Source organism: Myxocyprinus asiaticus, chromosome 49 (genome assembly GCF_019703515.2).
Source record: "Myxocyprinus asiaticus isolate MX2 ecotype Aquarium Trade chromosome 49, UBuf_Myxa_2, whole genome shotgun sequence".
In the NCBI taxonomy this organism is placed as follows: domain Eukaryota; kingdom Metazoa; phylum Chordata; class Actinopteri; order Cypriniformes; family Catostomidae; genus Myxocyprinus; species Myxocyprinus asiaticus.
In genome coordinates this window covers 26,544,720-26,571,612 of record NC_059392.1, presented here as the reverse complement: position 1 = coordinate 26,571,612, position 26,893 = coordinate 26,544,720, and the positions used below count along the sequence as shown (strand labels likewise).

The following is a 26,893-nucleotide window of genomic DNA, read 5'->3' as shown; positions in this document are numbered from 1 at the left end:
AATCAATGGCACTTTTAACTGAAATCCTGCCTATTAAAGCTTCCTCAGAATTACATGTTGCCCCACCCCTTTTACCTGATACAGGTGTGCTCTGAGAATGTGGGGTTAGGATAGTAAGCTACAATTTGTTTCCATGTTTATTTAAATGGACAGTATCTATGTAGATTTGTACTGAAAGATCAATATGCACATACTTTTGACTATAACAAAACCATTGGCCACAATTGTAATAACTAATGCCAGTTTGTGCAATAGCGTTATTGTGTTGTAATCCAATCTGCTAATTATTTACAAAGACAAGATAAGGCTTTGTGAACAGTGAGGATCAGGGCAGCTGTGAGTATTATGTGTTTCAATTTTGGGGGAACCATCCCTTTTAGTTTTTTTTTAAATGACACTCTACACACCTTTGACTTTGGCATTGCACTCTTTATTGGACATATGAATCTAGTCCTTATCTAATTCATAAACTTCTTCCAGTCACTTTGACAGGCGTCCTGTGGTATGGTAAGACACTTAATAGCATTAGCCCAATGTTATGAACCATTAGCCTCAACATCAGTACAACTTGTAAAAAAAAATCGTAACATTAACATTGTAACAGCATGAACTAAATCTGATAAAATATACATAAACTGACAATATACATTCAAAATGTATTTCATACATTGTATTTCGTCAATGACAACCTTACAATAGAAGGCACTTGGTACTGGTTAAAATATGCTTGATAAAATATCCAGCTGTGCAAATATACTTCGATAAAATAGTTGCGCTGGCTGAGATAAGCCATAGTCTTAGCATTTATCAGTTGTGCATGGCAGATATCAAATGTGCCACTCTTATCGGAGAAGCTGTCTGTAAATCTTCATGTATTCATTCAATCTTATGTGAGAAAGATCAGCCATGCATAAAGGATTATATAATGGATAACAAATAGTGGAGTCCAAGTTGACTCATGTCATCATATACACAAAATGTTTGACACAGTTAATGTCTCGTCTTCAAACAAAACAACAAAACATTAAGAAATCAAGTTGCACTGAAATATCAAATGACCAAAAATGAGAATATATGATACTTCTTTATGGCAATCAGGATTAAGGTGCACAATGATTTAAAATCAGTCATATTATAAGCACTCAAATGTTCTGATGTGTTGAGATATAAGAGTTGTACTGTTTAGTACTGACACAGGGGAGAGTATGGGCAATCGTGACATGCTTCATATTTTCCTTCATGACTCACAGACTACTACAAATCAACTTTACATCTTTATTTATAAGAAACATTTAATAGATATTTATTGACAAAGACTATATTATAATACCTTTACTTGAAGTATTTAATTTGAGCTTAAATGATCATTTTAGTTCAGCCAAAGAGTTCAGTTTAAAGTGCCATTAAAATGGATGAGTTAGCTTACTCAATATTTTAAGCTAAGAGCAATTAACATGCATGTGTAGTACAAAATCAAAATCTGAAAGTTCTATTAACTTAATCTTGGGAGTTTATTAACTTGTTATTAAAGAGTTCTGCTAACCTATTAGGGTGTTTATCTCAAATAAGAGCACACCTCAAAGTAATAATATTCCTGCTTTAATACTTATTTATGAATAAGCTAGTTTTCTCTTTTATATGGTACTATTATTTAAGCTCTCTGGAATAATGTAATTGGGACCTATACTTATCTGAAATATTTATTTTATTATTATTTTTTTTTTTTTTGCTGATGAGTCGAGACAATATAATCTTAGACATTGAAAAGAAATCAGATTTTCTTCGAAGTCTCTCAGAAAGTGAGATGATCACATGACTTTTTAACAGGAAGATGGAGAACATTACTGAGCATATGCTGAATAAGTGTGATCACTTATTTGTGATTAAGAAATTTAGTCTTTCCCAATTGCCCCTGGTCTCCCCTTCTGTAAGTTCCAGAACCAGTTTGCTAGCATTAGCACACATTGTTCTCTCCCTGCTTTGTTGGCTCACTGTTAGTGTAGATATAAAGATGTGCACTGTGTAGAAGGACATTTGCCTTTCCATTTGCTTTTCATACAGCATATCCTGTTCTCTTTGTTTGACTGCTGTGGGTCAACTTTCTGAGTCAGTTTATGGAATATTTAGACAATGAAGCTATCAATTATCCTCCCACAGATTTATTTGGACAAATCAAGGTGAATTCTCTCAACTGTAAAGCTCCTCCCTTGGAAGAGGCTTGGATCAAATAAGCATTTCTCATCAGAAATCACACTACACACGTTTTGACATCTAGAATGATGATTAACTTTATATTGTAAACAGAAGACTTATGAATTGTTGGCATGGCGCTGTCAGAACTACGAAAACAAATATCTGAATTTTATAACCGATTGAGTGCAGGACATTGTATTGTGTATTTAAACACTGCTTCTTCATACCCTCCCAAATTATACCATTCCGCTGAAAGGAAGCACCTCAGTAACTAACATTTATAACCCTTGTACTATCCAAATATGCTAGTCAATCATACACGTATCTGGACACATTGTTCACACAAGCAGCAACAATCTGATATTTTGGTGTATTTGACTCAGATCTGCTTATTTTTTCTGTTGTCTGAAAAGCAAAAAACAAAAAATTAAATCTGATGTTTACAAACCTGATTCAAACCACATTTGTAGGTGGTTTGAAATTCAATTAAATTAGTTTTTTTAATGTGTGAACAGATTAGATTAACTAGTTAAAACGAATGTTTTAGTGAGTGAAACACACTTCCCTAACCTAAAACTTTAACCTAAACCTAAACTTAACCGACAGTGTTCTTGTCACATTTTCTGAAGCAACCACGTCAATTCATTTGCTTCTATGACACTTTAGTCTCGCATATCAGCTTTCGAGCTTGAACAGCGGCAGACTTCCAAGTTCAAAGTCCAACACTCTAACAGGTGAGCTACTTTGCAAGTTAATCACGCTTGAATACGTGTGTAAATGTAGGTGTGTCTGGTATATATTGGTTAAAATATATAGTTTTTCAAATTACAGTAAAAAGGTTTCGATATCATAACATGGCAGTGTGTGAGTAACAAAGTGAAAAATTTGAAAAAGTGTTTATAAGGTCATAATTTGTGTGAAGGTGAATAAAATGCACAGTTGATGTAGCGCCTCTACTGTTCATTTCACCAGGAAGCTGCAGTGAAATGTAGAACGTGGCACAGACACTCACAGAAAAAGTTTTGCAATAGTAACATTCATTCTGTGAGACTCGGTTGAAATTATAATATTTAATTGTTAGTTCATGTTAACTAATATAGTTAATGTTAACAAATATAACCTTAGTGTAAAGTTTTACCAAGAAATCTTTTAAAATCTAGTTCAAAACACATGTATCAAGTTCGTAGAAATGTAATATTTGTGTTAAGTGGTGGACCGCTGTATCGGTTTTACCGATTTGTATTGTATGGACAAACAGACTTCATATATCTTTCAAAACATCTTTGTTTGTGTTCTGTGGAACCAAAAAAGTCATATTAGTTTCAGGAGACAACATAAGGGTGAGTAAATGATGTGAGAATGATCAACCATTCCTTTAAAGTAATTGTTATGGCAACTGATATAGATATATTGGATATTAACTAAACTGGCTGGATCCGATTTCATCACCTTCCTAAAGATCAGGTTTGGATTACAAATGGGATTTGTGTGCAGTGTGAACAAGACCTAGGAGTTCTTATGTGCTCATCACCTGTTTCAAGAGCAACATGCCTGGAGGGATCACAACCCATGAGTGGCGACCCAACCCTGCTTCCACCCTTCCCTCATCATCATCGTCAACATCCTCTTCTTCCTCCACCCCTCTTTCCCTCCGCCCAGCACTAAGCCCCAGGGGAGGTAGCAGCAAGGGGTGAAGGATCGGCACCTTCCCGATCCCAAGAGCACCAGAGCTGGGGTAAAGCACAGGCCTTGCACCTAATAGAGGACTGAGCATGGAGAGATCCATGGGGTGACCCCCAAGGGGCCCGGTGAGGGTGTGCAGGGCTTGAGCTCGAAGCAAGGATGCCGCTACCCCAGGAAGGACAAAATGAGCCCCACCTGGGTAAGGAACGTCCATACCTCGGCCATCCACCGGATCCATCCTACTACCTCTCAGCAGACCTTCCACCCTGGGCGATGTGGCCCGGTCCTGGGCAACAGCGTGGCCGTGAGCCTTGATGTGTTTGCGGAGGGAGCTGGGGTCTGTGTACCGTTTCAGACAGCCCACCATTTTGCAGCAGTAGGGCTTGTCCACGTAGTGTGTGCGCGTGTGTTTAAAGCGGTCACTGGAGTTCGAGTAGCGTTTGTTGCAGCCTTCATAGGGGCAGATATATGGCTTCTCACCTGAGAGGACAGAAAGCAAGAGATAATCAGAGAGTGTAGAGGAGGAATGCAGGGGTCAAAAGCACAAGGGAGGAGATGGCTGGGGTCAGACAGTCACAACCAGACAGCAGACTGCTTATAGGCCTGCACAAACTTGTCATTTGGTGAACGTAGATAAATGTCGGTGTGTGTAAAGTTAGATGTTTTTTAAAGGAATCAAAAAATGGTTCAAAATAATTGGTCAAAGTTTTTGTTGTTCCAAACCCCTTGCTTGCTTGCTTCATTTTTTTTTAACAATCTCTTTAAGTGTGTTTTGAAGCTCGAGGTATACTGCCAGAGTATGCGTACAGTCAAATGTGAGCCTGTCAATTATATACTCCATATAACTGTGTGTGCATCTACAGACAGCTGGCGCATGCACACTACGAGTGCTATTCCTTAAGACTCGAGTTATACAAATGCAGGTATCTCTAGACCTCCTCACACACAAGCTCTTGATGTGCACATCCACTGTTGTTGTTTTCACCTTCATCTCCTGATGTTTAGCAGTGATTACATCTTCTATTGCTTCTTTGTGACAGCAACGGCTCAAATGTGAGTGTTTCCACCTTGTGGACCCACTAATTAGTGCAAATTACTCCAGGCGCATGTGCATTGTGTGCATTCAAAGAGCGTGGTTAGAACAAATCGGGCTGTGCGTTCAGTGCTCGAGCACTCTACTGATGACGATATTTGAGTAGCGCATCCGGTGTTCACGTCTGACCGAAGTATACTTTGGGCTCTAGGTGATAATATAATTCAATATTTTCTGAATGTTTACTTTATACTGCTGTTAGATACCTGAAGAACTTTAAGCACCGTTCTAAATGAACTAACTTTATGAACTTACTTGACTTATTACTTGAAGGAATGTTTACTTGATAGAGAAATATTTGAAGGCTACATGCTATTGTTTAATTGTATTAAGTGTTAATAGTTACATTGAAACGTAACATTTTAAATAGGCAGTGAATAGATATATATATATTTAGTTGTTTTAGATATATTTTTGCTGTGGAATCAATATTGATATTCAATTAGAGAACTGTGAAATATCACTGGTATTGGTGTCGACTACTGAACACTCAAAAAAGTAAACCGTGGCTACTGTTGGCCCAAAGAATGTAAATTAAGATTAAACAAAGTCATGCAGTCATGCATGCACATTAAAAGTGAAACAATAGTTTGAGAAAAACTGGAAAAGTTAGCTGATGTATTTACACATCTTCAGTTGGGTGAATGAAACAGAGTTGTCTTCTGTAATACGAGACACTGGTCGAAAGGTGGAGCTAAATTTGCCCATGTGCAAATGGAAAACACACTAAAAAAATAACTTCCACTGTTGTCCGTTTTACTGAATACTCCCTTGCTCATATTACTCAAAACATGCATGTAACAAAGTGTCTTGTCAGCTTTACTTAAGACAACGTAAATAGTTTTGGTTCGTTTAACTGAAACTGGGCAGGAGATCTCTAGTTCCTTGCATGTTCTGCATGCTAAAATTAAGTGCTGTGTTTTTGTGCAAAATGAATATTCAGGATAGTGTTAGTTTTTAATGTTTTGTTATGCTGAGATTAATTTCTGTTATGCTGGAGTTTCAGGGGTTACCGTTATTGTGAAGAATGGAGTTTGAGATTAAGTTGAGGACAGGAAACCCCTGACAATTATTTATGATACTTGACTTACAGGTTATTTCTTGCCAGTGTTAGTGCACTGTCAATTGAATAAACAGTCAAAATCAAAAAGTTGTTTAAAAGCAGCTGATGATCAGGGCCGATTATTTCATGTCGATCAAAAGGGGGCGGAAAAACACGCCAGACAATTAGCCTTACCATTAAAGTTTTAACTCAACTAACTTAAAACACCAAACAAATAAAAACATCTGTCGGAAGATGTTGTTCTTCATAATCAGATATCGGTATCAGCACACAAATTTTGTATCCTTGCATCCCTAGTGAAAATACTAGTGTGTACTAAATGTGTAAGTGGGTTTTTTGTGTGTTTACCACATTTTGTGTTGATTTTATATTCATAACCCAGTCCGTACTGTAAATATGTGTGACTCACCTGTATGTGAACGGGTGTGTATTTTGAGATTCTCCAGGCGTGAGAAGCTCTTGTGGCAGGTTGGGCAGTGGTGAGGTTTCTCATTGGTGTGAGTGCGGATATGAATCAGCATCTTGTACCTGCGCCAGATAAACGGATCTATTCAGCACACATACACATGTCGCCCAAGAGCAAACGTCTCATACACTTTGAAGTTTCTCAATATCTTGGAGTGGGTGTAGCTCTAACGGCTTCATACGTGGTAAGATAATCGGAAGTGCAATGAATGAACTCAAGAATAGAACAACTGGAAACTTAAAAAAGACGAATTATAAAACCTCTGAACTTCACTGTATTTTTGGGAATGCAAAAGAGTTGCCTTTTAATGTGATATTTTTCATGACGAAAGGACAGTCAAGACTGGTTAATCACATTTATGATACTTGTGTATTTGCACATAAAGTGTGAGATGAATTTGTATGCTAATAATGAGTCTATCATTTTGAATAACTAGTACTACTTCATTTATAATTAAACTAAATGGTTTATTCCCCTAAAATATAGTTTTCTTCTCCAATCAAATGCACAGTGTTTGTATGTTTTCTAAGCTGTAACTTGAGGGCAAAATTGTCCCCACACAGCAAAAATTAGTATTTTTGTATCGATATCCAGTAAAAATAGCAAAACACATTTATGCATACAATATTAAGATAAAATTGCTTAAAATACTAAGTTTTGTTTTCAGAGAACAAAGCATTAATAAAAATAAAAAGAATAGTGAGGTTTGTGCTGAAAACAAGAAAAAAAAAACAGGTTCAATATAAGTTTAGCTCAATGGACAGCATTTATGACATAATATTGATTACACAAATAAAAAATAATAAATTAAATAAAAAAATCTAAATCTGTGTTCAATGAGACACTTACAATGGAAGTCAATGGGGTCAATCTGTAAACATTAAAATACTCACTGTTATAAAAGTATAGACACAAGACATAAACAATATGAGTGTTAACATGATTTTACTGTGATTAATCACTTATTAACCGCATCTGTGGAAAGATATAGACAATTTGACAACTTTGTTGCCATGACAACATAATGTCATAAACCCTAAATGGATGTAAAAGTGACTGTACAGCTGAAATAATACATGAGTTTTAACAGAAGAATTAATGTAAGTGCTTTTATAAAATTATAATCTTCACATTTCTGTCTTTAAACCCTCCAAAAATTATCCCATTGACTTCCATTGTAAGTGTCTCGCTGGAACCTCGATTTTTGCTTCTTCTTTTAAAAAAAAAAAAAGAAGAAAAAAAGAGGGACAAATCGAAATCTTATCTTACATAATTTTGCTTCATGTATCTTGTTTTAAGTATGTTTAGAACTTATGACTGGAAAACAAGACAAAAAATTTTTTTTTTTTGCAGTGCAGAAGTTAGCTAAATCTGACAAAAACTCTCTTTGTGGACATCCTCAAAAGAAAAAAATATTTATAAATTAATTTTTATGTTTTTTAAGTAAAGGTTTATTTTAGGGGTAGGGTTAGGCTGTGGTTATAATTTAAAAAAAACAATAGTCTTGGAATGTCTATCTTGTTATGGTATGCCTGTTTAGATAGCTTGGTAAACGTGTGCATGTATCATCTGACCTGGCATTAAAGCCTCTTCCCTTGCGTGCACAGCCCTCCCAGTGGCAGCAGAATCCCGAGTTCTTCTCTGATTTCACATGCGAATGGTTCACATGATCCACCAACTCCTGCAAGCTGTCGAACAGCAGATGGCACTAGAGAGTAAAACAGAGAACACAAGACAGCATTCTGTGTAAATACTGTAGCTTATTAACGTTATAACATTCCCTTAAAACTTTGTGTTTATTTTCAGGTATGGATTCCCAGATTTTCAATCCATTTTTTTAATGCATTTAAATGCATTGCAAAGGCTATGTCATTTTGTAACTGGTTAGCCTTATTGTCATGGATCAAAACCATACAAACATCTGTCTGTCCATCACCTTTAGCCAGCGGCAGGCCAGCTGCTCGTCACCCGAGGGCTCAGGGGAGTGATGACCAATCAGCATGGAGGAGGGCAGGCGCAAGGGACCCTCCGCACCAATCGGCAGGAAGAACTGAAAACCTGGAGGAGGAGAGACGCTGTCCTCGATGTAAGAGGTGCTTTCAGATTCCTGTAAGTAAAAGAAGTGACTTATGAGTCTGTCATTCATTTCTGATTAATATCCGACTCACTCAGGGTGGTAGAGCAGTCATAACAGACCAGCTAATGCCAGAACAAGCCCAAACATGTTCCCAGACCTTTCACACATAACCACCATTTTTGATCTTGGTAAGTGTTCAGATTAGGACACTACTACTGTCTGTGTGTGTGTGTGTGTGTGTGTGTGTGTGGAGACAGCTGAAATGAATTAGTGTAGAAGTGAATTGAATCATGGTTATAGTGTATAAGACAGTCTCTTCTCACACAGAATTGCATTTCCCCCGATAAACACAAACAAGTCTCCAATACACAAAGACACAAAGCTGTGTGTACTCAATATATAGTCAATATACTCAATACAGAGTTCTAGTAACATCATTCAATGCTTAAAAAAAATTTCAGTGGCTAAATTTTGATTTAATCGTACATGCTCAGGGGCATCATACATCTATATTTATTTTGTTGTTGACATAATGCACATAAATTTATTTAATTAATCTGCTTTTAACAAAACCACGTTTCAGTGGTGCCTATGGTGGACAGTGTGACTAAATTTAGAAACATAAATATTTCTGCCACAGCATTTTATCCATCTCACTGTAAATTCGGCAACAACAGGTCGAAAGTTCTTCAGCTAAAATCAGTCTGTGCTTACCGAAATTCTAATCACTGTCCCCCAGAGGCTGAAGCTGGAAGTGTTGTTAAATGTATGGGCATGTGTGAAATTGGGCTGAGCGATATGTAAAAATTATTTTATCAATAAGCGCCTTAAAAAACATTCCGATATCCGATTACATCGTCAACCCCCCTGCCGAGGGTCGGTGAATGTTTTTGCTTTACTGATTTTGCTTTAAAAGTTTAATTCGTTTATTGAAACACGAAAAACATAAAAGACATTTCTAAATTCAAAATTGCACTTTAAACAAAAAAAGCAATAAAATCAAAAAATCTTATTTAACCACCTCCCCGAATCCAAACATTCACCGTCTGCAACGACTCCATTTGCATCACGCAAGCATCCGTCAACGACAACAGGTGGAAAATTACTAATAGCCTACAGATTAAGAACTAAAGACAATTATAAATGTAAAGACAATAATAATCATAATAATAAAGCCTAATTTCCTCAATCCCTTGTGTCCCCAATATAATGCTGCCAGATGTGTGTTCTCTTTATTCCTTTTGGTAATAAAGTTAATGCTGCCTAAAGAAAATAAAATAAAACTAGATTCAAGGTGAATGTGTCTTTATGATTTAATCACTTTCATCTTTGTTTCTTTAATGCAAAAATATATATTACTGAACCTGCAGAGTTGCGTTCACAATGTACGGTAACCGTGAGGAAATAAAGCGAACTAAACTCACAGCACCTCCCGAGATGATCGGAGATCATTTACAGCATTCTCATAGACGACATTATTCTAGCAAACCGTTTTCAGACGAATGAAACGGAGAAAATAGAGTTTCTTTACATGTGCTTGTTCCATGAGACAGGCTTGTGTTGCACGCGAAAATAGGCGTTGCATATGCAGATGTATTTGGTCCTTGTGACATCACAAGTTCCACGAATTCCAAACGAGCCGTTTTTGCAGCTTGGTTTAAATAAATGCTCTTTTTCTAACTTACAGTATGTTTTTATAGTACAATGACCTCTTATATGACAAAAGATCAAGGAAAATTTGATTCCTCATGTCATGACCCCTTTAATACATGTGTGTATATGTATATATATACAGTACTGTATATATAAAATCATGTATTAAAATTATAAAACCATTTATTACATGAATTGTCTTGAATTGTCTTGAATCTTACCTTAATGTTATCATTTGAACAACAAGTGTAATGACTGAATTAAGTTTTTAAAAAATGTTATACACAAAACTTCTTGTTTTCTGGCATGACAGAGAGCAAAGACTTGCATAAGGCATAATTCAGCTGGTGTGTTTCATTGAGTTCATTCAGTGAAGGATTCGTCAGACTGATTCAAACCAATAATTTGTGAGTTTGCGAGTCATTTGGAAAAATTCACTGAAAGTACCAGCTCATAAGATTCATTCATTGGTTTTGAGCGCAGCAAACACAACACAATAGAAAGGCATGCTGTTTTGGCATTTTATCACAGCCTCATTCTAACTGCAAAATCAAAACTTGGGTAAAATATAATTTCTTTAGTTCTGACGCTGGAGATTCAGAGGTGGGGAAAATCAGATCAGCGGAGCAGGAGACATCGTAAGTCCAGAATAAACTATATGCAGCTTTAATTACTATTGGGGTAATATAAAAGGGAGAATATGGAATTTATTCAGTTTATTAACCGGAGGTTACATTAATTAGTAGTAGAGAATCAAGCAACAATACTAACAGAAAAAGAGAACCGTTCACTGCTCTGGGCTGGATCTAAAATCGAACATTAAAGCAAAGAAACTGTTCGTACTTTAAATTACAAACCCGCTTAGTAAAAACAGTGATTCTGGAAATAACAGAAAAGTTATTACCTCTAATAGTTATCCTTACACGGGTCTATGTTGACATTATTGTTTGTGAGAGACTTGCACAAACTTCACAGTGGGATGGGTTTCATGGCACTGTTATGAAGACATGAGGGGCATTCACTGATAGGTGTGAATCCGTGAGCGCTGAATATCGTGCGTAATTAAAAGAAATTCCACCAATGATGCAAGTTATAGTCCATGTAACACCATAAATTAAAATATTTATCTGCCCTTCTGTTGCTAAAAAAGATCATCATATCGATGTAATAGATCAACGTGAAAGTTTTTAAGTATTTTTTCCCCCTCAAATCATCCTGTGGGCCACATTTGGCCTGCGGGCCGCACGTTTGACACCCCTGCTCTAACCCAAACCCCAACCCTAAACCTAACCATAAGTGGAGTAAAAATGTTATGTTCGTAGAAAAAGGCAACCTCCGAATTGCGCTCATCACTGATTATGTAAACACGATTACTTCCTGGTTTCCATAGGACCCGAATCCATATCTCAGAGGTTGTTCACGCAACACATTATCAGTAGCACTTCATGAAAAGGTAAACGCATTTGAATTGACACAAAGATGTCTGATGGGTGATGGCGTTTGTTAGTCATTTGGAAAATGGGGTCAATGCGTAACCCTCATTTTGAATGGGCATTTGAAATTGAGTGTGGGCACTCAGTAGAATGTCTGGTGAGGGGCTGACGGAGGGTTTAACAGTGTGAGATACTCACTGTGGCTAGTAGAGGTGTTGTAGGACTCCAGCTGGACCCGCTGTCTACGGGAGAGGGGGGTGAGGAAGAGGAGGATGTGGACAGACTGAGATCCACCACAGTGTATGATGACGAGTCTGACATGTCCTTATCAGCTGCATATGGAGAGAAGAAGAGAGTAGTTTAGTTTGATACAGCAGAGATAACCAATAAACCACACTTTCATTTGACAATTAATGTGTATTGCTGATCATAAAAAACTACAAACACAGGAAGTCCTTAAAATGCTGAAGGTGATGCAATGGGACAGTGCATTCTGGCCAAGATATCCCAGCTCTGATTTATCAAATGCAGTGTTGCAACTTTCAAAATCTAGTGAGCTGCCTACCTAGACAGCATTTTAAGGCATCATAGGCATGCATTACTGTATATAATATATGTTAATATAATTATATATTTGTATTATATATTTTATTTATTTTTATAATATATCTTTTAAAGAAAAGGAGGGACGAGTCAAAATTATTTTTTTTTGGTAATCAACATTATGCCACAAATGTTGTCAATTGCGCTTAACTGCTGAACCCGGAATATTCCTTTAATATAATCATAATTACGCTTCCTTTAAAGACTTTTTAAGGCAGCATCTTTATGTATCCTTTGTGGATTTTTGAATGCATTTCGACACACTTTGTGAAAAAAATCATTCTAGATGGCAGGCCCAGGAGAGAGAAATGCTGATTATAAATATACAGTACTTCAAATCAAATCACATTTATTGTCACACAGCCATATACACAAGTGCAATGGTGTGTGAAATTCTTGGGTGCAGTTTCGATCAATATAGCAGTCGTGACAGTGATGAGACATATACCAATTTACAGTAAACATCAGATTTACAACACAATTTACATATCTAATATACACATAATTACACACAACAATATACAAATAATAACATACACTGTACAGTATACAATACACACAATATAGAATACGCATTAAACAATAAAAAAGTATATATAGTATATATATAGAATGTACAGTAGGTTGTATTGCACTGTATTGACATTCAGGCTGTCAGTTGATAGTAAGTTGTTAAGAGAGAATATAATATAATAATAATATAATTTATGACAGTCCGGTGTGAGATATAAGAGTAAGAGTAATAAAGTGCAGTGCTGATGTATTTTGATCGTGGGAGATCAAGAGTTCAGAAGTCTGATTGCTTGGGGGAAGAAGCTGTCATGGAGTCGGCTGGTGCGGGTCCTGATGCTGCGATATCGCCTACCTGATGGTAGCAGTGAGAACAGCCCATGACTCGGGTGGCTGGAGTCTCTGATGATCCTCCGAGCTTTTTTCACACACCGCCTTGTATATATGTCCTGGAGGGAGGGAAGCTCACCTCCGATGATGTGTCTGGCAGTTCGCACCACCCTTTGCAGTGCTTTGTGGTTGAGGGCGGTGCTATTGCCGTACCAGGCGGAGATACAGCCAGTCAGGATGCTCTCTACAGTGCAGGTGTAGAACCGTGTGAGGATGTGGCGGTTCATTCCAAACTTCCTCAGCCGTCTCAGGAAGAAGAGGCACTGATGAGCCTTCTTCACAACGACTTCAGTGTGGACGGACCATGTGAGTTCCTCAGTGATGTGGACACCCAGGAACTTGAAGCTGCTGACTCTCTCCACTGGTGCTCCATTGATGGTGATGGGACTGTGTTCTCTGTCTTTTCTTCTGAAGTTCACCACAAGCTCCTTTGTCTTACTGACATTGAGGGAGAGGTTGTGCTCCTGACACCAGAGTGTCAGAGTGTGCACCTCCTCTCTGTAGGCTGTTTCATCATTGTCAGTGATCAGACCTACCACCGTCATATCATCAGCAAACTTAATGATGGCATTGGAGCTGTGTGTTGCCACACAGTCATGTGTGTACAGGGAATACAGGAGTGGGCTGAGAACACAGCCCTGTGGGGCTCCAGTGTTGAGGATCAGTGATGAGGAGATGTTGCTGCCTATTCTAACCACCTGGCGTCTGCTTGACAGGAAGTCCAGGATCCAGCTGCACAGCGAGCTGTTTAAGCCCAGAGCCCGGAGTTTCTCATCTAGCTTGGAGGGCACTATGGTGTTGAATACTGAGCTGTAGTCTACAAACAGCATTCTCACATAAGTGTTCTTTTTTTCCAGGTGGGAGAGAGCAGTGTGTATTGTAGATGCAATGGCATCATCAGTGGAGTGGTTGTTGAGGTAAGCAAACTGCAATGGGTCAAGAGAGAGAGGCAGCACAGAGCAGATGTAATCTCTGATTAGTCTCTCAAAGTATTTGCTGATGATGGGGTCAGAGCAACAGGACGCCAGTCATTTAAGCAAGTGATTTTGGATTGCTTTGGTACAGGCATAATGGTGGATGTTTTAAAGCATGTGGGGACTACAGACAAGGAGAGGGAAAGGTTTTTATGTCCATAAAAACACCAGCCAGTTGGTTCGTGCATGATCTGATGATGCGGCCCGGAATGCCGTCTGGACCCGCGGCTTTACGGATATTCACCCGTCGGAAGGATCGGGTTACATCCGCTACAGAGACGGAGAGTGAACTAACCTCTGTAGCTTTGGCCACGAGAGCTCTCTCCGTGAGGGCGGTGTTATTTCCCTCAAAACGAGCATAAAAAGGAGTGTGATCAGAGGAACGAAATATAATAGTGTAAAGTATACTTATATAATAGTGTAAAGTGTTGATCTTCATCTAATAAAAAAATTATCAATTTCACCTAATATTTGTGTGTGCTATGTATTCTTTGTGCTTATTAGAGTATCATGCCATTAGCTTAGCAACATGCTAACCTCAAATTGTTGGAATCAATTGTAGTTGAGTCTTGTGTGTTACACGAGAGAAGCGCTGTTTGTCTGATGCATGTGAATGTCTTTTAAGAGAGTTGCGATCAAGAGTGTTTCAAATGAGTCAAATCAATGAAGTTCCTTGATGTTTAGTATGCTACACTAAATGCCCCGATATACTCACGGAGAAGTTCTTATTCGTTTTTCATTCAGAGGTAACAAGGAGTTCTAAACAGTCGCGCAACGGTATACTGTTTGCAAACATTCAGACATTCAGACACCGCTGTGGGAGGCCTTTAGAAGTACATTGGATGTTACATGTAAAACCTAAATAATGTGCTATCAATGACTGTATGACTCATTCTATGAGTAGAATTCACATGAGGTCAGGAAAAGAAGCTGTTTTAACCACTTGATGATTTTAAGTAATATATTGTAAATGCAGCAGAAAATGTTTAAATTGTCTTGTTTACATTATCAATTCATGACGCTAATGCGCTAACATGCTATATGCTGCCATAATATGCGCAGGTTACTCTGTTATTGTAATTTATGATGACACTGATAATACTGCAAAGATCAGTGTATAAAAGTGTTAATGTATAGAATAAAGACAAAACAATGATTATAGGCATATCTTTGGGCAGATATGTGAATGGCTTTTGCTGCAGATGGCACGTGAGTAAATGGGCACTTGAGAGTATTTGAGTAGATTTGATTCCTTTTGTAGGTTAAACAAACAAAAAAACTGCATGACATGTTCTTGGAAAATGTCTCTATGTGAACGATCTTACAGATGTAGGTCAATTTGCACCAACCCGCTAATAACACTACACGCCGATGTGTTCATGTTGACTGATTTTGACTGACTGAACAAAATAAACAGAATTAGCTGTCGGCGTCAAGGTAGGTGGAGCTCTAGGTCACACCTAATGATGACGTGGACTAATGGCAGTAAGAAGGTATTTAGCAGCCGGTAAGAATTTTTTCTAAAAGTTTGCCCAGGCGAGAAGTTAAACTTAAAATGGAGTTTTCAAATTAAGGCCACTTCCACACTAATACATTTTCATTCGAAAACTCTGTTTTCAGTTCCCTAACGTCGTTATTTTCCAAATTATACGTTAATTGAGAGCATATTGAGGTGCGTCATCTTACAGTTGAAGTCAGTAGTTTACATACACTTAAGTTGAAGTCATTAAAACTCATTTTTTAATCACTCCACAGATTTCATATTAGCAAACTATAGTTTTGGCAAGTTGTTTAGGACATCTACTTTGTGCATGTCACAAGTAATTTTTCCAACAATTGTTTACAGACAGATTGTTTCACTTTTAATTGACTATATCACAATTCTAGTGGGTCAGAAGTTTACATACACTAAGTTAACTGTGCCTTTAAGCTGCTTGGAAAATTCCAGAAAATGATGTCAAGCCTTTAGGCAATTAGCCGATTAGCTTCTGATAGGAGGTGTACTGAATTGGAGGTGTACCTGTGGATGTATTTTAAGGCCTATCTTCAAACTCAGTGCCTCTTTGCATCATGGGAAAATCTAAAGAAATCAGCCAAGACCTCAGATAAAACTGAACTACAAGTCTGCTTCATCCTTGGGAGCAATTTCCAAACACCTGAAGATACCACGTTCATCTGTACAAACAATAGTACACAAGTATAAACACCATGGGACCACACAGCCATCATACCGCTCAGGAAGGAGACGCATTCTGTCTCCTAGAGATGAATGTAGTTTGGTGTGAAAGTGCAAATCAATCCCAGAACAACAGCAAAGGACCTTGTGAAGATGCTGGAGGAAACAGGTAGACAAGTATCTATATCCACAGTAAAACGAGTCCTATATCAACATAACCTGAAAGGCTGCTCAGCAAGGAAGAAGCCACTGCTCCAAAACCGCCATAAAAAAGCCAGACTACAGTTTGCAAGTGCACATGGGGACAAAGATCTTACTTTTTGGAGAAATGTCCTCTGGTCTGATGAAACAAAAATGTAACTGTTTGGCCGTAATGACCATCGTTATGTTTGGAGGAAAAAGGGTAAGGCTTGCAAGCCAAAGAATACCATCCCAACCGTGAAGAATGGGGGTGGCAGCATCATGTTGTGGGGGTGCTTTGCTGCAGGAGGGACTGCTGCACTTCACAAAATAGATGGCATCATGAGGATGGAAAATGATGTGGATATATTGAAGCAACATCTCAAGACATCAGCCAGGAAGTTAAAGCTCGGTCGCAAATGAGTCTTCCAAATGGACAATGACCCCAAACATACCTCCAAAGTTGTGGCAAAATGTCTTAAGCACAACAAAGTCAAGGTATTGGAGTGTCCATCACAAAGCCCTGACCTCAATCCGATAGGAAATTTGTGGGCAGAACTGAAAAAGTGTGTGCGAGCAAGGAGGTCTACAAACCTGACTCAGTTACACCAGTTCTGTCTGGAGGAATGGGACAAAATTCCAGCAACTTATTGTGAGAAGCTTGTGGAAGGATACTCAAAACATTTGACCCAAGTTAAACAATTTAAAGGCAATGCTCCCAAATACTAACAAAGTGTATGTAAACTTCTGACCCACTGGGAATGTGATGAAAGAAATAAAAGCTGAAATAAATCATTCTCTCTACTATTATTCTGACATTTCACATTCTTAAAATAAAGTAGTGATCCTAACTGACCTAAGACAGGGAATGTTTTCTACGATTAAATGTCAGGAATTGTGAAAAACTGAGTTTAAATGTATTTGGCTAAGGTGTATGTAAACTTCTGACTTCAGCTGTAGATGTGTGTAAATATGATTTTAGTGTGATGAAATCACTTAATAACCTTTTCTGTGTAAAGATATAGCCAATTTTACAACTTTGTTGCCATGACGATGTAGTCAAACTCTAAAACCCTAAAACAACTGTAAAAATGAGTTTAAATGTATTTGGCTAAGGTGTATGTAAACTTCTGACTTCAATTGTAGCTGGCACCTTGCCTATGTAGACAGTAGGTTTTGGAACAGATCTCTCTTTATGCTCATTATTTATTTTTATCATCTGATTACATTCTAAGCACAATTTAAACTAGACCAATAAAATGATTAACCTATTTACTTTATGGCAATCACATGAATCGATTTGGACATACATATCATTTATATACAATCACTTCTCTTTGAAGAGGTAAGTAGCAGTAATATTTATATTGGTTGAATATTAAACCTGGAGAATGTCAGAATGATCAGGAGATTTCTAATTATTTGTCTTCATAAAGCATGTAGTGCCCTCTGCAGGAAGAACAATGTTCTGCTAATTTAGTCACTCCCATTTTTTTTATTATGTGACTTTGTTTTTGTGGAGCTGGGGCAACCGTTATAATTGCCCCATTATAAACCGTTCTTTTCCCCCGAGAAATAACCATAATTTTTTAAATATCCATTCCATAATGTCTCCCCCTGCCTTTTTTCAAATGGTACATACTCTTGAGTATACTGGCTGCAGGAGTGCATGTTCTGCTTTTAAAAGTGTTCTGACTGTTGAGTTGCATATGCGCTTTGAATGTTGAGGTGTGTGTAACTGCTGTAGTGATGTGGTTCTAATAACTGTGATGGTTTAAAATGGTATGTGTACTGACAGTAGCATCGTATGTGTTTTGACTGTGGTCTAGTGTCTGTATGTAGTGGTTTGTGTGGTCAGTTGACTGACCAGGGCTGGACTTGTGTGATGCTTGGGATATTCGGGCACGAGCAAAGTGTAGCGGGGCACAGATGGATGTTCTGACCGTCCTATCACGGCTTGAGGAAATCTTCAGGTCTAGGGGCTCATCCAGAGACAGCATGGCTTTAATCCAACCACCTGAGGATGACAAATAATAATAAAAATTAATTATATTAATAAAGAAACAATTAACTAAATTTGATTAGTGACTCTTACCAGTTGCATTTAGTTTAGTTTTAAGAGGTACAAAATCTCTTTCTTACATACACACACACACACACATAATCTCCCGCAAGTGTGCAGCTCTGTGTTCGCTTCAACAACTGCAAGTCATTTACATTTCGTTCAGCTAGACGAGTCACGCACACATTCAAAACATTAAAAAAGACCACAGGACCCCTTTACAGTCAAAACATGCCGAACGCATTACAGAGATATATAAATCAGAGTTGCTTTGCTCTCCTTCAGTTTAACATGCGTGGGTTCTGTGTGTTTGCACTGTATGTCAGTAAAGCACTGACCTCAACTGACCTCTTGTTCTCTCTCCTGCAATGACGTGCACTCAACACAAACACTCATTTAACCGTATAATTATTCTGTTCACTTGCACAGGAATGAGGAAATATGACAGCTTTAATGCAGCCTCAATTTCAGCATGGAGAAAGGTTAGGTTTCTCTGCCTTTCACTCCTTTAATCATTTAATTGTAGATCTCCCCTCCCTGGCAAACACTTTTAGCTTCCTGCACTCTTTCTTTGGATGCTCATTCTTTTCCTCATTCCTCTGATTCCATCTTTTGTTTCTCTATCTGATAGCAGTGTTTGTCATCCCATCTATCTGAGTGTGAAAGGTTTGGCTGAGTATGTGTGATATTGGCCAATATTGCTAACAGTGTGTGTGTGCTGCGGCATGCTGAGTTACGAAAAGTGTGTATTGGTGTGGTCTACTGACCCACGCTGATCTGACATGATGAGGTCACTGTGTGTGTGTTTGTGTGTAAGCACTGAGGACAAGAGTGGGCAAAAGCAATACATTTTGTATATCCACTTACACTACCAGTCAAATGTTTGGACATATTTGACTGAATTTGTTTCTAGTTTATATAATAGTTTATATAATGTATCTTCCTGAGACCCGAGCGTGGCTGCTGTGTGCATTTTCCATTTTTCTTTTTGATTTGTAACTAGTACAACCTAGTAAACAAGTGGGGTGGGGGGTAGTTTTCCTAAAAATTGATGTCCACATATGTGGACAGCGGGACTAAGTTGTGAAATTTTAAATAATTCCAGGAGTGTTGATTATTCATGTTTTTGAGACGTTACAGACATTACATCAGAAATGATCATAATTAATTCAGATTCAAAGTAATGTCCAGCATCATCCAATCACTGTCAATCATGTTAAAATAAAATGATACATTATAAATTCTGAATCTATGTACTGATTATCATTGTCACATGTCTGTCAAACATGTTGAGTGATCCAAACATCATCTGCAGCCTGAAACTGAACTTTTGATCAGATTTTAGGAGTGAATGCACTTAACTGCATAGAGAGCTATAGGATGCTCCCTTGCTCCCTATTTAGTGAATGACTTAACCTCCAGTGTACTGTCTGTCTGCACTGGTCTCAGAACAGTTTGAAATGCACCTTATTTTCATCCTAACTCCATATAAAGCCTCTGAAAGCAACATTTTCCAGCTTTTGGATAGACTCATTGATTCTCAGTGTGATAATGCACAGTAAATATAGGATTTCTAAGGGAAAAATGCGCTAAAGTACACATTAGTGTACATTGTGTTCAGCAGCATGGCGTTTTGCGATAAATCGCACAAATTTAAAAAATGGCATATCGGATGAAACTAGAGACTCTAATCATTTGTCTCACACAGGCTTTAATGTAAAAACTTAATTAGGTTTCTTACCAGTTGTAGTTTTTTTAGCATTTCTCACGAAGACAAACTCTGCTGTGATCAGTGCCATGTTGTTTGGTCACATGACTCCGTCCATCAAAAGTTTAACCCTTTAATGACAGCACAGTCTGCTGAACAGAGATCAGTCAGTTTAAATAAATTTAAATTATGCGTTGCATATAGCGAAGCCAAAATACAACGTCCACGTATGTGTACACGGGGTCGCACGAGGGAATAATAATGCCTAAAAAACTGTTTTACTTTTTGGTCACTACATAATTCCAATACTTCCATTCAAGGCATTTCATAGTTTTGATCACTTGTACGTGTTGCATTCTCAGCATTTCCGCAAGGGCCACTGTAGAGGACCTTAGCATATTCTGTCTTGTTCTATAGTCAGTTTTCTCTTTTAGATCTACAGTTGTGGAAGAGCAACAGTTTGAAGATAATTTTGCTGAGCAAGTTGGAGCTTTAAAACTTGTTTAACAGCTAGCTACAGGAATAATAACACATGCAGTTTGATGCCACAGACATTTGAAGGTAACTCTAAAGAGCACAACAATGCCCGCCCACTTTTTAAGCCGTCTTGGTTCCTGAAGTATTTTTACCCATTAATTTTTTCCATTGAGAATTCATAAAATCCTAAGAGGTCTAAGCCATGAACCAAACCAGCCACCTCCGAGGTGAATCACAACATTACAAGCTTTGATTTTAAGCAAAAAAAGTATTTGAAAATCGTACAAAAAGACAAAGGTACAAGACTGTGTTAACGTCTTTAATGAGGGAATGAACTACAATCCCATGAAGCATTGCAATGTAATCAAATAAAATAAAAAAAAACATAAAACTATTGTTTAAAAGTTGTTCATTCTAAGTAAAGCATATACCATTGATTAACAACCTCGGTGCTCATGGTACTGTAGTTCTGTTTATAAGTAATCATTAATAATCCATTTTTACTTCCGGAACCTGACTGTTACGCTCTGTTGCCCCCTTGAGTACTAAGGTTTGTTTCCTAACACAGTAGTGCAAGAATTCACATTAAGTATATACAACTGGATTGCACGCTTGCAGTGGGTTGGCTAAGCATATGCCGTACGTCTGCATACTTTTGTAGAGTAGTTTGTTTCTACTACAAAACACATTTTGTCATATTTAAATATTTTTATTCTGCAAATTTTCCATCACAAAAAAAAAAAAAAAATTCCATCTGGGCCTGCTTATATCCACAAACACTCCATCTTTTATTCTAAATAACTTCCTCTGCCATTCTGCTGTCATACACGTCCCTGTTTTTACACTCAATCCCCCCCCCCCCCCCACCTTGCAATAAGTCTCTGGCATGGGGGTTTGTTTTCAGTCTAACTTCTTCCTCGAGCTCCACCCTAACTCTCTGGGCTTAATATACTGCACACGCAAACACTCAGACATACAAACACCACAAATACATTTCTGAATGTCGACCACCTGGTAACATTCAGCCAGTTTTAAATGGATTTAGAGTAGCTACAATACTATGTGTCCAACCACAGTGACAGAGGTGAATGGGTTTGTGAGGAGACTGAGGAAAATAACAGCGAGAGAGAGAGAGAGAGAGAGAGAGAGAGAGAGACACTCAAAAAGTCCTACTTTTTCATATTGAAGGCGTATGCTGTAATGTGTAAAATTCTTATTCACATGAAACACGGAATAGTAATTATACATCATTGTAATTTATGTTGTACTGAGTTGAAAATACTATTACAATGCAAAAAAAACAAAACAGAACCTAATAGTTCTAAAAATAAAAAAGTTTAATTTTGTTTTTCTTTAGATTTTTAGGTGAGGCATTTCTTTTAAACGTTATAGTCTGATGCAATGCAAGTTCCACAAACTTTAGATTTCGAGCTGTTTAGAAAACCATCTTTGTACTGATGTTTTGAAGAACCCAGAAACCAGTACGCTGATCTGAAGAAACAGTTGTACCCAATAAAAAGAGAGGTCTATCATGTTGGTCGTACTTAGTTCAAATTTAGTTTGTTCAGTCCCTGACCCCACGTATGTACCTTTGACACATAACTCACCGTTTGTGCCATGGACATGAATGATACCTCAGATCATACAGCTTGTTAAGGTGATGTGTGCTAATATTTCTCTAAGCAATTGCACTGCAATTTTCACAATTGTATTTTGCAATTTTCACTAACTATAAAACGTACGTTTCTAGACATTTAAGGAGGAACCTGAGCCATACCTAGGGACCAAAATTTGGGGGTGGCCAACACAGTCTCCTGACAGTTCGTACTAATTGTATGAGATGGCAAAATCATAAGATATCATACAGCACTTCGCTAATTATCTATCTGTAGCATTGAATGGGCTTCATTCAAGCTGTCAAACCACAATAGACATACTTGTGACTGTAAACACATTGTGTAGACTATATGAAAGATACATATACACACTACTTCTTACAGTGATGGCTAGAGTAAATAATCTACGTCCTTTGAAAATTATTTGGGTCGAATTTAATGGAAAACTATATAAGTTGCGCTCCGTGGCTCTGCAGAAATTTGAGCAGCCTCGGGAGTCGTAGCTGGGTGCCGCTAACGGTGTGCATACATTCATAGAAAACAATTGTTTATCATTTTATTACACACCATGTCGTCCACCAGATGCGTCCGGTGTGCGACCCCATTAAGAGTCTTAGGACTTTCATGAAATCAGGTTGGAGTGGGACATTTTGACTTACTGGACCAGTTTATAACCACCAAAAACACCTTAGCAACGCAACCACAGAGCTATAACACCCTAGCAAAGTGCCCGTATTGTTTCTTTTTCAGAAAATGCAAAAATGTACCTTTTACGAGTGTATTCTCCACACAAACATTGACAAGACTCTCCACTTCAGAGAGTGTTTCTTCCACTACATATACCCATTGTTTCCTTTTTTGTTGACTCGCATTGAAAAGCAATGGCATGATCACTTCATTCCTCCATCTCTTTGACTCTCTCTTTCCAATACTCAGTGATGCAATCCCATTATTTTGCCTGCAATCTCAGTGTCTGGCATGAGAGAGAAGAGAGAGAGAGAGAGAGAGAGAGAGAGAGGATAGAGTGCAAGTGTACCTCACTGTATAGAACACACACACAGTCACTCATCCATAACAGGATGAGGGTGGAGAACATAACATGACTAAATAATGAACCACTAATGAGGAAGAAACAACATCCTACAAAAGGCAAAAAACCCCACAAACTATCCCTCTCTTTCTTCATCACTTCAATCTCCACCCCCTGCACCTGGCAAGAGGACAAGGCCAACACAACCTCCCCTCCTCTAAAATTCCCATTCCTTCTCTGTATGGTCTATCATCCAGACACACACACACACACACACACACACACACACATTCCTCTGGCCACAGCAGATTCACCCAATTTGTTTCCACTGCGCTTTTTAGTGTACATTAGAAATGCAAAGCGAGAGCCAAGCTCATAAACAATAACAAGAACCAGCTGCAGACCCAACACGAGTGCAGTTATCATGCACGGAGAGAGTGAAGGTGAGATGTGGAGTAGAGAGGAATGGGAAGTCTAAGAGAAATAAAATGGACGAGGTGGATTAACTGTGATTCTAAATTCTTCAGACATCATGACCAGACACACATTTTCTCCCGTCTCGCTCTCATATTTCTCTCGTCTCTCGTTCACTCACTCATTTTCCATGCCTTGCCTTTCCCCACTTGGATTGCTCCCGATTTGTAAAGGCCTCCAGGAACTCAGTCCAACCTCAAACGCAGGCCAAAGGGGGAGAGATTGAGAAAATAGAATGAGACGTTAAGGGTTGATGGAGAGAAAAGAGAGAGAGAGCTCAGGAATTCTCCATGTTTCTTTTGGAAATGAACAGACCCATTGCTCAATAGTGAACATAGTCTGTGTTAATGTGTGTGGGTGTATGGAGGGGTCCCCACATAGGTGTAATTATAGGGTGTTGTATGGACAATACCGAGAGGATCTACTGGAGACACGGAATTTGAGAGGCAGCCATTGGTGGTTGGTGTTTCACAAGAAAAGAATGTGTGGTTTCATCTCTCATTTCAGTTTTCCCTCTCCCATTCTCAGCGAGCTTTCACAAATACGTTGAACTCAAAGAACCCCAACGCAAAAGCACAGACCACATTATAAGTCAAAAGTATGACAGAGCCAGGGTTAGACCCATCCCTCAAAAATCTCAGCAAACAGTGTCTAACAACCCAATGAAACATTCACACGCACACTCCCCCAGTCACAAAGCCACACACATTCAACCACAATCTGTCTTTCATTCCGTGAGGTGGTTTCTCAGACCCTCTGTTAATGTTGCAGTTTATTGCATCAGGATTGGGTTTGGCCCAAAGTACATGTCAGCTTGGCCGGGTCTAAGGGAGGGCCAGATTTGCCTTAAGCCCCCCCAAGAAACTTCTGATGCCCCCACCCATGACGGACATCAAAATGACTGTGCCCCTGAATGTGCCCCTGAATGTGCCCCTGCACTGTGCATTCGAGTTTAAATCTTTTAAATATGTGAGAAGAAAGATAATGCTGTGATACGAGAGACATGAAACTAGCACAGCTATGTAGGAAATTGTTTGCTTGGGACAATAATACGGTTCAATCATATAGTTTAGAGATCATTATACAAAGATATTTGACTGCAGAATGTCATGACTGACCAATCAGAACCAAGCATTCTAGAGAGTCTTGTAATAAGACATTTGGGCTGAGCCCGAAAGCTGCAAAATCCTGCCTTCGGAGGCTGTATAAGGAGGTAGGATGAAAATAAGACCAGTTTCATTAAGTTCCTTTCATATCAAAAACACTTTTGGCTAAGCCATTAACTGATAAAGCAGTAAGTCAGATCCCTTAGCTTTCAGATTCAGCCATGAAATAAAAGGGTCATTCTAAAAAAAAAAATAAAAAAAAAAGACTTTCCGACTTACAAAATAATGATATTTTCGGTTCAGTCCAGTTTTCGCCCATAAAAGCTCAGGGTAAACATTTTTTTAGCATCTTTTCATAAAGGACAACTTGACTGTTGTTCTTTATTTTATTATTTTATTTTGTTTCACAAATGAAGCAAGGGTTGTGACACAAGTGACAACAACACCCATGACAAATTCTCTTAAAAGATGAATTTTCTAAGATGGTGTCAATAGCATCACAAAACATACACCACTGATCAGACTAAAATCAATAAAGCATACCATTTAATACATTTTTCACATGAACACTATACAATGTAACATCGATGACATATTTAAATGAACGCTGTGAAAATGTAAATAACTTTTTTTAACATGGTGGAAAAATCACAATCTTCTTCCTCTGAACTTTGACCTTGGAAGCTCTTTTCCCAAACTTTTTGTATTTTTAAAATACAACGTTTTAATGTTGAAAACACCAACGACTTGAAATCAAAGGGACAAACACTCTTTTTTATTATTATTATTTACATTATTAATTACTTATTTTGCTTTTTGCACTAATACCCGACCAGAGAAAACTGAGTACAGAATTAAATGCATAAATAACGTCATAGAAGTGGTGTACCAGATGAAGGGGGCAAGGGGTTTTTCAGGCATTTGACAAATTCTATATAGAGAAAATATATTTTCTAAAAAATGTGCAAAACAATATAGAGTCCAACCATTCAATATTATTTAATAAAAGGTTAGGTTATAGAATAATGCCTTTTAAATGGGGTTTCTTGAATATTTGTAATCTTTTTCATGACTGAAAGGTCAAGGGACATGTTTGTCACCATACTCTGATAACCCCCTACAAATATCCCCTACTTTCCACCACTCTGTAAGGTGTTCTTTCACACCTGTAGCTGCCCTGACATGACTGTCACGTGGTTACTTAAGTTATATAACACCTGGTGATCTCTGTTTATGATGGTTCAAAGCCATTCTGAGCTCTATCTCTCCAACACTTGAGAAACATAGTGTCTGTATAAAACTGGAGCATCATAAAATCAACACACATAAAGCCCAACATAACACACACACACACACACACACACATACACATACACTGATATAACAGTTGCTGAAGGTTTATTAAGACACAATTCGCGGCTGTCCAGATGCGACGCGCCGGGCGGTTTTACCTCGATATTGACGCTCCGTCTGAATTCCGCGCTGAGACGACGAGCTTGAGACGAGCCTACAAGAAATCGCCAGATGTCTTCATCAAAAACACTTCGGGATCCAGATCACCATATCCAAAACGATATTACGAAGATTAAAAAAACTATATGATTATATCACGTTACAATGTATCGTTCGTAAATAAATATATTCAAAGGAGCATCGCTTGCTTACGACGCCTGTCTGCTGTCTCCCGGCTCGCTCCACAGTCTGAAGAAGAGAGCGCGAGGGAGGGTGGAGGACATGAAATGATGATTCTTTATTTTCCTCCAGATGTGTTCTCTCTTTCTGCCCCCTCCTCGCGCTGCTGTGAGGCCACACCTCCTGCACATGTGACGACATCTGTCTCGGATCGTGAAAAATGTCTCGCCGAACCCTCGAGAAGGGTATAGCTGCAGGCATTGCTCCAAAAAGGGGCGTGAGCTCCAAATCGCC

The 26,893-nt window shown here is 38.3% G+C and overlaps 1 protein-coding gene and 1 long non-coding RNA gene across 2 annotated transcripts in view; one reads left to right on the top strand and one right to left on the bottom strand.

Moving 5' to 3' along the window:
• Positions 1 to 414: 414 nt before the first annotated feature.
• Positions 415 to 26,697, bottom strand: LOC127438525 (zinc finger protein GLIS2-like). Its single transcript, XM_051694168.1, has 7 exons — positions 26,419 to 26,697; positions 18,362 to 18,511; positions 11,860 to 11,993; positions 8,435 to 8,605; positions 8,073 to 8,206; positions 6,442 to 6,560; positions 415 to 4,356 (listed from the first exon to the last, which is right to left on the bottom strand). The coding sequence occupies exons 2-7, from the start codon at positions 18,492 to 18,494 to the stop codon at positions 3,710 to 3,712; spliced, it is 1,338 nt and encodes a 445-aa protein (XP_051550128.1). The 5' UTR covers positions 18,495 to 18,511; positions 26,419 to 26,697; the 3' UTR covers positions 415 to 3,709.
• Positions 15,832 to 26,893, top strand: part of LOC127438538 (uncharacterized) — an 87,741-nt gene continuing 76,679 nt past the window's right edge. Inside the window, exon 1 of the long non-coding RNA XR_007896754.1 lies at positions 15,832 to 17,424. This is a non-coding gene — a long non-coding RNA (uncharacterized LOC127438538). The remainder of the gene's footprint in view (positions 17,425 to 26,893) is intronic.

Bases quoted from the DNA above. Each gene is read 5' to 3' on its own strand.
- LOC127438525 (XM_051694168.1), bottom strand. From the start codon at position 18,494: ATGCTGTCTCTGGATGAGCCCCTAGACCTGAAGATTTCCTCAAGCCGT. The intron at 8,207-8,434 runs GTGATGGACAGA...TTTACTCTCTAG, and splicing joins TGGCCTGCCGCTGGCTAAAG to TGCCATCTGCTGTTCGACAG. The intron at 4,357-6,441 runs GTGAGTCACACA...CTGTCCTCTCAG, and splicing joins ACACACCCGTTCACATACAG to GTGAGAAGCCATATATCTGC.